Source organism: Cebus imitator, unplaced genomic scaffold (genome assembly GCF_001604975.1).
Source record: "Cebus imitator isolate Cc_AM_T3 unplaced genomic scaffold, Cebus_imitator-1.0 Scaffold170, whole genome shotgun sequence".
Taxonomy (NCBI): domain Eukaryota; kingdom Metazoa; phylum Chordata; class Mammalia; order Primates; family Cebidae; genus Cebus; species Cebus imitator.
The window spans coordinates 461,505-473,017 of NW_016107485.1; the positions used below are offsets into that span (position 1 = coordinate 461,505).

At 39.2% G+C, this 11,513-nt stretch overlaps 2 gene segments (V, D, J or C); both read left to right on the forward strand.

The window, feature by feature from the left end:
• Positions 1–1,091: 1,091 nt before the first annotated feature.
• LOC108315334 lies at positions 1,092–1,802 on the forward strand. The segment is given in 2 exon segments: positions 1,092–1,261; positions 1,435–1,802. Coding segments are annotated over 2 exon segments (360 nt in total).
• Positions 1,803–9,523: 7,721 nt separating this feature from the next.
• Positions 9,524–11,127, forward strand: LOC108315320. The segment is given in 2 exon segments: positions 9,524–10,617; positions 10,709–11,127. Coding segments are annotated over 2 exon segments (408 nt in total).
• Positions 11,128–11,513: the final 386 nt, after the last annotated feature.

Sequence of the window (11,513 nt, forward strand, 5' to 3'; positions counted from 1 at the left end):
CCATGTTGACCAGGATGGTCTCGATCTCTTGACCTCGTGATCCACCCGCCTCGGCCTCCCAAAGTGCTGGGATTACAGGCTTGAGCCACCGCGCCCGGCCTCCTAGGAGACTATTAAAGAAAGGAAAGGGGATGCATAAAGCAACCATCTGAAGACGGGAAGAGATATATGTTGCTCCATGGAAGTACGTGATGAATAGCCGCTCACCTGAATGAAAAACATCTTTTAGTAATCAGAAAGCTTTCCCAAAAGGCAGTTATTTTCTCTGGTTAGCCTTCATATTCCTAAGGACATTGGATAAGGATGAGGAACTTTAACAAAAGCAAAGGACATGAAATCTCTTAAAGATATGAGAAGCTGTGAACACTTGTCTTAGAGGGTGCATGGGGAGAATTATTTTTCATCAGTTCCCATGTAGTCCACTAGGTGGTGGAGGTTACATAAAAACTCTACTGTGTAAACACTGAATTGCTACAAACTGTGTTTCCTCTTTCTTTTCAAGTAAAAGCCCAAGGAAACCTATACAATATAATAAAAGCTGAAGGGAGAACTTTGTAGTAAGCCCTATATTAATAACAATAACAGCGTCAGGCTGCAAAATGAGGATAGGTACCATACCAAAAGAGATTGTCTCCAAATGTGTTTTTGTTTCTTTTGTTTACAGAAAAAGTACAACTGACATTTTTTTCCCCATATTTGTTCCAAAGATCACCTTGAATGCAAGGAGTCAAATTTTGATCAGTATTTTTACACAGTAACTTTTGTACCTTACAAAATTCATTTCTTATCTACTGCGGTTACTAATGTTTCATGCTCATTGTTTAAACACATTAGCAGGTCATCATGTCATATACGATGGGATTTAGCCTACTTTTTGTGTGAATATATCACTTTAATTTGAATGATAAAGCAGTACCCGATTAATTATGTGATTCCTAATATCCTTAGAGAAGAAAGGAAGCTCCTTGAATACTAAATTTTTACAACCACAGTGACCTTATAAAGGGTGCATTCCTTTTAAGATTAATTTCTCAGAACAAAGCACAGTGAAGTCATTACTAAGCAGCCTCACAACTGTAGCAATCCTTCTAAAGGTTGTAGATTCTGGCTGATGATGTCACTGACACAGAGTGAAAAATGCAAAACAGGTAGTCTTAAATAAGCTTTCTGGTGAGACCAACTGCATTTGGCTTGGCCATGGCTTTGCAAAGCACTCTGTGGGCAGTGTGGCTGGGGCTTCTCCTCAATTCTCTGTGGAAGGGTGAGTAGGCTTCATCACCATTTGGTTTTGTAAAAGTGTATGAAATTGTTTTAAAATTTGGACTAATTTTTAATTGAGAAGCAGAAAGTCAGGTCTAATAGTCATTGTACCTAACGGTCAATCAACAAGTCAAATAGCAGCATTCAAGTGACAGTACTCTTTGTTTAATGCAGTTGCAGAAAGCAAGGACCAAGTGTCTCAGCCTTCCACAGTGGCATCTTCAGAGGGAGCTGTGGCGGAAATCTTCTGTAATCACTCTGTGTCCAATGCTTACGATTTCTTCTGGTACCTTCACTTCCCGGGACGTGCACCAAGACTCCTTGTTAAGGGCTCAAGGCCTTCTCAGCAGGGACGATACAACATGACCTATGAACGGTTCTCTTCATCACTGCTCATCCTCCAAGTGCAGGAGGCAGATGCTGCTGTTTACTACTGTGCTGTGGAGGGCACAGAGGCAGGGAACCCATGAAGAGCTGAACAGAAACAGAGATCATGGCCTTTGCACAAGGCAAAACAGAGATGAGCAATAACTTTTCCCTTCTTAATTCAGTGTTACCCAAGCTTTTTCATTTGGCATTGCTATTAGAAAAAAAATTGAATCCAGACACAATGTATATTAGCGAATGTCTATAAAAATATGCTTTCAAATTTTTTATTAATTTTATTAATTTTCTCTTGAGACAGGGTCTTGCTCTGTTACCCAAACTGGAGTGCGGTGGCATGATCATAGCTCATTTTAGCTTTGAACTCCTGGGTTCAAGGGTAGCTGGAACTCAGCCTCCTGAGTAGCTGGGACTGTAGGCACGTGCCACCATGCCCAGTGAATTTCCCCCTTTTTGTAGACATGAGTTCTCTCTCTGTTGTCCAGACTGGTCTCAAGCTCTTGGCTTCAAGTGATCCTCCTGCCTCAGCCTCCAAAAGTGTTGGGATTACAGGTGTGAACCAACATACCTGGCCCAGAAAATATGGTTTAAAAGAGTGATTATTTCAAATAGTCATCTTGATGTTTGAAACACTTTTGACTCACTTTTATGAGATCTGATTACATTATTTTTGTTTTTGCCTCATAAAATGGCTGGCGATGAACTTCTGATAAGAGGCATGTCAACTCTTCCATCTTCTTTTCTTTTTTAAAAATTCAGACAGGCTGGAGTGCAGTGGCATGATCATAGCTCACTGCAGCCTTTAACTCCTGGCCTCCAGTGATCCTCTGCCTTGACCTTCCAAAGCACTGCCATTAAAGGTGTGAGCCGCCAGGCCCATTCAACTCTTTCATTTTCTTATTGCTGTCTGTGCTTACCTTTTAAATATTATCTGCTAGTTTCAGTCTCTTTGCAGCAGTATTTTCAAAACATGTATCCATTTTGTAAAGGGTGGTTTAGTTAACACTCGGTAATGTAATAAGAAGTGAGAAGGGAATGAATGAGCGAGTAGCTGCTCCCAGCAGCCCTGCATTTGGAACCTCAATCCTTAGCTCAGGATACTTTGCTTATAATCTAGCATACAGTCTCATTGAGGGTGCCAGTCAGTGAGAATATGAAACATTAGTAAAATGGAATCTCCTTCATAATATTTAAACTAAAAACAAATGCAAGTGGAGGTATGAATTTCTAGGTGAAAAGCTGTTGTAGGGATCCTGAGACTGTAGATGAAGAGCAGAGCGGGAGCGCTCACCAAACAGACCCACGTGATGCTGGTGAGCTGTCTGAGGTCTCTGAATTGGTCTGTTCTGTCAGCTGCTGGTTTTGTCTGCACTGATTGTGAAGTTTTCTTGGGGGCAGTATCTAGGCTCACCTGAACTCTTCAACTGTCTGAGGACCTCCTCCGAAGGGTATCTGTGTCTGCCACTGGCTCCATGAGATTTGAAAGGCTTGCCATGACTTGCTACTGTGTCCTATGTCCTCTGACTTCACTGCTACTTTTTTTCTTTGATGGGGCCATGAAAACCACCTATGGTAACCTCCTGTACCTTCTGAAAATCAGGGTGCCACAGAGAATGGGTGGCATTTGTAAGACTGTGTTACTTTCATTTTCTTCCAAGGATTAGTGTTATCAATTCAATTACATTCCATGCCCTTTACCTGCCCCCCCAAAGGATGTTTTTTTGGGTAGGGGGCATGGGTAAGTCCTAGCCCTCAGTACCTCAGAATGCAAACTTATTCGGAAATAGAATCTTTATAGTGGTGATACAATTAAAATGAAGTCATTAGGATGGGCCCTAAGCCAATAATGACTGGCATCCTTACAAACAGTGGAGATTTGAACACAAAGACAGGCATGTATAGACGGAAGACAATGTGAAGAGGCACAGGGAGAAAATATAAAAAATGTAGTATTTTAAAAAAAATTTAACTTAGTGATTTTATTTTTTAAAAATCCATTACATAAAAACAATTGTGATATGGAACAATGTCATATTCCACCAAAAATAATATGCACATGTACCCCAGAACTTAAAATATAACAAATATAGTATTTTTTAGAGGCTTGAGAGAGCATGGATATAGTTAGGACAAGAACATGGCAATAAACTGTGTAGGCAGATTGAAATTCAGATGTGAATTAAAATATTTGGCAGATGCTTGTGTAGACACATAATGATCTCAAGGTTCAGTTTACATTTATTTTCCCAGTGATACCTTGGAACTACATAAATTGTGCAGAAATTGGATGTAATCTCAGGAAAATGTAGGAAAACGGATTTGACTGAGATTTGTTTTCTGATATCTGGTAGAATATAGCTTTAAATAGAAGTTAATCATAGTTATGAAAAATAAAGGTTTTTTATGTTTTTTGCCCTTTTTGAGCATCTGTTTTTGTGTACTGAAATTATATCCCTTACATAAAAACTTTGCTTTCTTGGACATGTATGTAATGATGAAGACTTTGGTAAAAGGGATAATACTGTCTTAAACCACATAAGGGGGGCCAGGCGCGGTGGCTCAAGCCTGTAATCCCAGCACTTTGGGAGGCCGAGGCGGGTGGATCACGAGGTCAAGAGATCGAGACCATCCTGGTCAACATGGTGAAACCCCGTCTCTACTAAAAATACAAAAAATTAGCTGGGCATGGTGGCGCGTGTCTGTAGTCCCAGCTGCTTGGGAGGCTGAGGCAGGAGAATTGCCTGAACCCGGGAGGTGGAGGTTGCGGTGAGCCGAGATCGCGCCATTGCACTCCAGCCTGGGTAACAAGAGCGAAACTCCGTCTCAAAACAAAACAAAACAAAAACAAAAAACAACCACATAAGGGGAAGACACTCTCAGTAGAACTCTCATGGATGAATAGTCTTCCTTTTGGACTCATTTTTGAACATCTGAACAATAAAACAGAAGATTTCAAAAATACACATAAACATTCACAAATTCATCTGTTAACATCTTTTGCATAATCATTGTTCTAGTATTTAACTGAATTTTTCCATAATCTTCTATAGCCATTTTCTCTCCTGCTGTTCTACATTCTTTTACCAGATTACCTGAAAATGTATCTCTGATTTTACTATTTCATAAATAAAATGCTTCATGCTTTTTAATTTTATATATAAGAAAAAGAAAAAACAGCAAATCTAAATAGAGGTACCCTCTGCTTAGTAAAGCTGCCATATTATGAACCCAATGAAACTTTTCTGCTTTACTCTCTGCTACCACATCCTCTTTCTCTTTGGGTCACCAAATAAGTTTATTCTCTATCCTTTAAGACCTGTTGGCATTGTCTCCTGTATGAGTTGTATCAGATTATTTTCTCTGCTTGAAATGCCCTCTTTCTACCTTTATTCAGATTCTAGCCCAACGCCTATAACTGCCTCAGCTGAGGACCCTCTCCCTTGTCTGTGCTACTATAGTACAATGATCCCCAAAGTGTTTGACTGTGTACTATTATCAATAACATATGTTATATATTACTCCTTCAATATATGCATATTTATATGCTCATAGATTATGATAGTGTGTGTAACAAACAAAAGCAGAAATTTGGAAAGTTTGAGATAAATATAATACTAAATGTTATGATTTTTTTCTTGCAGGCAGGGGAATCACCTTGTGTAGCACATCCCTGTCCCTTCTACAGGATGAACTAACTAGACTAACTTGGTCTTTAACTAGTGGGCTAAATGTCTTAAACTTTGTGAAACTCTTTCTTTTCTGATTTGCAAGAAATATCTATAATGATTTTTCCATTGATAAAATTCTTGCACATTTTACTTCCGATTTTTAATAGTCTTTCCCCTGGGTAAGTGTTCATTTACCAAAATGGATGGTAAGTTTCTTGAGGGCAAGGATTATGTCTTGTTCCTCTGTTTATTTCTCAATGCAAATGGTGTCTTATATTTGACAGGTACTGAAAAGTGATTTGTGAGGATCAGCTGACTCACAGGGCTTTCTCCTGGAATTGTCAGGATGTCAAGGTTGTTCTTAAGTAAATCCCTGGATGAGAAACTCTCTCTGCAAAGGACAACCATTTGTGATGAATGAAGGGAAACAGAGCTCTTACTCCTTTGCTTGGGGTTCAGCATATAAGATGACCTCTCATTACATGGATTTCTGCTAGTTCTGTGTACTTATTTAAAGTTTCAATCATCTGACAATTATTTATTGGGTGCCTATAATTTGCCAATCATATGGTTTTTTCTTTATTCCTGTCTCATAAAACAAAACAAAACACATCCTCAGAGCTTCTCTCCAACAGAAAGACACAAAACTAAAAAGAAAACAGCATGACTCTCAGAAGTTCTAAAAAACAGTCTAGACCACCTTCCCATGGGATGCTTGATTTTCTCAGCAGCATCACATCAAGGGAATTGCCAGTATTTTCACAACAGCTTCTTGCAGCAGGGTTCTTGTTGCTCCCATACTGTCCATTCAAACTCCCAGCAGCTGTGAATTGAAAAGCAATTATTCTTTATGTTGAGGAAACATCTGTGTGGCTTTTACACCTTTGGGAATCTGAAACAGTTCACATTTCTCCTTTACGTATTTTGAACCAGATACAACATTTCCACTGAGCAGTTTTTTTCCATATTAAATATTTGCAAGTTATCCCAACCATGATATATATATATGCTAAATAAATAAATATATATATATATATTCTACAATTTTGATTTCTTTCTTTGTTGTACATTTGGAACAGTTTCCAGTTGGCTTGTATTTCTCTTAATATAGAATTCTTAGAACTTAACAAAACACTTCAGATGTGGCTTGATCTATTTTAAACTACAAGAAAAGAATGAGGAAACTGGGTCAAGGTGAGGCAAGGTAAATATATTGAACCCAGAGACACTAAACAAATCTTTTCAGTCCACTGAGACATGGATGGCCACTGATTCTTGATCTCCTTTATTTGGAGGTAGGAGGGCAGAAGTTCAAACTGCAGATTTGCCTACATCTTTCTTTTGAGAGTTCCTTAACTTATGTGAAGTATGATTGGCTTAGTTGAACTGTATTTTTTGTCAGTTTCATGGAAAAAGCACTGATTTCTATCTGTTCTAACAACTTTATTTTGTGTTGATTTTTCTTTGATACTTCTAAAATAAATACAATCTACATTTCAGAGTCTAATATTTGCAAAGGGCTTTGTCATTAGTTCACATCAGTCATTTCTTGTCTTGGGTAATCAGTGAGATTTGCAGAATTCTGATTTTTTTTTTTTTAAAGAAACAGTGCTTTTTATGTTGCTAAGGCTTACCTTGAACTCCTGGTCTCAAGGGATCCCACCCCCACCCCCATCCCATCTCAGCCTCCCAAGTAGCTGTGACTATAGGCATGTGCCATGATGCCATGCTAGAGTTCTGATGCTTGCAACTAGTTTCTTGGGAAAGGCATTGGCAGCCTTGGTGAAGCACCTGGAGTCTCAGATTGATACTCTTTGACAGTGCTCTATGCTACTTTCATTGTCCTTGCGTTGTGATGTGCATGTCTCAGTGGTAGTTCAGTTAAGGAGTAAAGGAAGTTATCCTGAGGGGAGCACAGACATCTACCTGCAGCATTTTGGGCACATTCCCCATTGGCTCACCCATCTCGCATTTGACCGACCTCTAAATGGACAGCACTACACCCAGTTTACTATGGTTTGGAGAAACAGTTCATGTCAACTTTCCGTGAATGTCATGGTTCTTTCAACAGAAATCGAAGAGTTGGACAGAATAGCTAAAATGTGATACAGATGGGGCACATATGGAAAATTGATAAGATAGAGTCAAATTTTGATCAAACTTTCTGTACATAAACCTGTACCAGCATAGCAGTGAGCAAGAGGTGCAGGAGAAGGTGGATAGTCTTTGAGTGCTGGTGATTTAGAATTAACTATCCAGTGGTTGTTTTGGTTCAGTGGCATACACATGCGGGATCAGCATTTGGTATAATACATTCAATTGACAATATGACCTTTAAAGTTCTGTTTAATCTATTCAAGATGGATTGTGTAATTTTTTTATGATAAAGAAGCTACTTTCCAATATTATATTGTCTTTAATAGAAAGTAAATGACCAAAATTGATATTCTCACTGTGTGACTTAGTGGAAAATGCCTTTGAAGTCAGTAAAATATGGTTTAAAAATCTTTGTTCTTTTTCCTTTACAGTGATAAGCAAATTATTCAATTTTCCTGAACTGTGGTGTCCTCGTCTCTAAAATGGGGCGTCTTAAGAAGAATAAATGTGACGAGGAATGTAAAGGGTTTAATATTATGTTCACAGGGGCATTTGATGAATAATTTCTTCATTAATCTCATAAATCAAAGGAGATAAGCTGAATAGCTACTGAGGCTATGTTGTTCAATTTTGAAATTTCAGTCTATGCCCTAGGAATTCTTTGGGTGCTGCTAGTAACTGTGTGCAGTTCATTCTGTGGATGTCCCTGAATCCTTCCCTACCTGCTCAGCAGTTAAGAGTCAATTCTTTAAATGGAAGCAAACATGAAGAATAACTTTCCTAGTTTTGAGTAATAATAATAATAATATTAAGGGTTCTGCAACATTTCTGTCATTGAAAATGGCTGCCCATAAGCTGTAACCATGATATAAATTCAGAGGAAAACTTTCCTCTTTATACTGCTGAACATGCTTAATTAATAAACATGGTTAGTTCCTTCTATAAGTACACTTTGCGGGAACCACTAAACAATCAACAATTTCTAGAAAAAAATTAAAAAGATGAGTCTCTTAAAGATTTAGTTCACTTGTGCCTCTTGACATTAATCGTTAAATGAATGAAGTCAAACAAAATCTGAGCCACTTGCATGATCTAGGCATAATCTTGTGTGCTGTATCTATAGAGGACAGAGAGAGTAGGGATTAGAAAGTAATCAAAGCATTAAAGCCTATACCAGACTATTGCTTTAGTTAAACTTACTTTGCCTTTTTATGTTGGTCAAATGCAGTATAGCTATGCTCACACATGCGTTCGTAGGGCAGCAATAAACTCCAGTGTCAGGTGGCTGGACATTCTCTGTTTTCCTCTTCAGGTCTTTTCTGTCCTGCTTTGTACCCCAGGAGGCTGACTTCTATATGTTGTGTGGACTGGTCTCCCATGTCCCTTTGCTTCTGGTTGGGTTTACTCCAGTGGGAGGTATTAGCAGGAGAGAGTGGTCAAGATATTTGTATTCTAGGATCCTTTCTTTACTGAAGTCCACAGCTCCTGTTGGGTGTATTCTCCCTCAGTTACAGGTGTCCTGAGATTAGGGTAATTTCATCTTCTCCTGTCCCTTTGGGCATAGGTGTGGTGAAATCTTCCGGCTGTTATTTAGCCCCAGGTGTTTCACCTTCCCTTGTAGTCTTCCCTAAATTTTGCACATACATTTAAAAATATTCTCTTGGTTAAGCTTTTTTAAAAAAATGATTTTCTTGTGTTGATTGCCAGGACCCTCAAAAAGGCAACACTAACACTCATTTTAGGTTTGAGGCAGAGAGAGAAGAAAGAGGAGAAATTCACTGTTTCCATTTATGACAACTCTCTCTGGAACTTGAAGATCATTGTTTAAAGACACCTTACCAATTTCAAAGAAAGACATTATATGGCTAAGGTTTCAATTATTAAAGTAGGAGATCTTTAGCAAAACATTCAGAAAGAATTATGTTTCACTTTTTTTCTGATCAAAGCAAAGAGATTTTTCATCTTTTCCTCAGAATATATAGTGAACATTATTTGAACAGTATTCAAAAGAAACAGAAGGCGAATCAGAGGAACAACTTCTTTATATTGATACATACTTTTTACATTAAAATTAAAATCTATCAAATAATCACTCTGCTGCTATTGTGGCCTTTTTTAGTACAAAACTTTAGCCTGTCCTTCCCTTCCAATGCACCCTTTTTCACCATCATAATACCTCAAGTTTAGTTAAGCATACATTTTTTACTGACTATGCACATCATTCGAAGTCTGTTTTAAGTAGTCTCTGAATGTGGAAAGTACCTATTTTGTAACTCTTCTCATTGCTTCGTTTTTTGTTTTATATCTACTGTTTAATATGACAAATGTTTCAAAAATATTTACAACACCTTTTTCTTCTCTCTTTCTAAAAATGTTTAAAGAGAAAGTTCAAGTTTCTTTTGACACTAAAGATCATTATGGGATGGGCTCCTAACAGACCCGACCTAGAGAAAAATCAGTCTGAGTTATCGTTTGGTCAGAGGTTTACACAGAAGCCAGCTCTAAATTACTTCTAACGAGAAGAGCAAGTCTCCTCTTTTCTCCTGTCATTTATCTTCTCTTGCCTTACTCTTTTCTTCTATTTGCTTTTTCTTATCTCTCTTTTTTTACTTTTCTCCCCTCTTGATGCAAAGCTGTATTTTCCTTTCTTTTTCTGTGCATTTTCCCATCCTATTTCCCTTGTTTCTGTCTCTGCATTATCTTAAGAGAGCACAAATCATTTACAAGTTGATCCACTCGGCCTGAATCTTACCCACTTTGATTCACAAACTTCTATTTCTCCTCCTTTGAATCCCCAGTTTGCTCCGTATGTCCCTCATGGAGCCTGTAACCATCCGAAGGTCGGCCCAGGGTTAAGATCAGGAAGCACCAGCTACCAGACAGGTAAGTCGCTGTTCCTATGTGTGGGCTCTAGGGGGCGATGCAGCGTAAGATCCGTCTTGGGTACAGGAGGAGCAGCAAGCTGTCTTGCTCCCCACAGAGCTTTGAGGAGCTGGACCAAAAGCGTGCTCAACAGAAGGAAGATACTGGTGCCGGGAAGCACCAGGGCCCCGAGGCAGGGCCATTTCTAAAAGCCCTGTGCCGACAGGGGTGCTGGTCCCTCTTCAAGAGCCCACTCTCTGGGGTGGGGCCGTATCTGCAACAGAGGTGTACTGAGCAGCCATGGCCTCTGCACGCATCTCGACGCTTGGGATGCTCTTCATATTGAGTGAGTAATGTCCCCTTCCCGTTTTCCACTCGCGCGATCCACTTACATGCTTTCCAGCAGCTTCACTGATGCAGCATGGATTAATTTACAGGTGGACTGAGAGCTCAGTCGGTGGCTCAGCCGGAGGATCGGGTCACGGTCGCTGAAGGGAATCCTCTGACTGTGAAATGTACCTATTCAGTCTCTGGACTCCCTTATCTTTTTTGGTATGTTCAATATCCCAACCAAGGCCTCCAGTTCCTTCTGAAATACGTCACAGGGGACAACCTGGTTAAAGGCAGCTGTGGCTTCGAGGCTGAATTTAATAAGAGCCAAACCTCTTTCCACCTGAAGAAACCATTTGCCCTCGTGAGCGACTCCGCCTTGTACTTCTGTGCTGTGAGAGACACAGTGATGGGGGCTGCAGCGGGAGCAGAACACAAACTCTTGAGTCTAGTACAACCCATTTCTTGAAGTCTTTGTTCCTTTACATGAGAGTGATGTGGTTCCAGGATGTGTCACTTATTATAATTAAACTACAATTTAAAACCATAGCATTTCTCCTTCAACAAGTGTTTAGTGAGTCCTGATGTGCCAGGTAATGGGCTAAGCACCAGTCATAAAAAGGAGAAAGAAGTGTAAAACAAATAGAAATAAGCATAGGGAAAAATTACCATGACACTGGTCTAGGCTAGGACTGACTTACTCTCTCTTTCTTTTCTTTCTTTCTTTTTCTTTCTTCCCTCCCTCCCTTCCTCCCTTTTTCTTTCTTTCTCTCTTTCTCTCTCTCTCTTTTTTCCTTCTTTCTTTCTTTCTTTCTTTCTTTCTTTCTTTCTTTCTTTCTTTCTTTCTTTCTTTCTTTCTTTCCTTTTCTTTCCTTCTTTCTTTCTTTCTTTCTTTCTTTCTTTCTTTCTTTC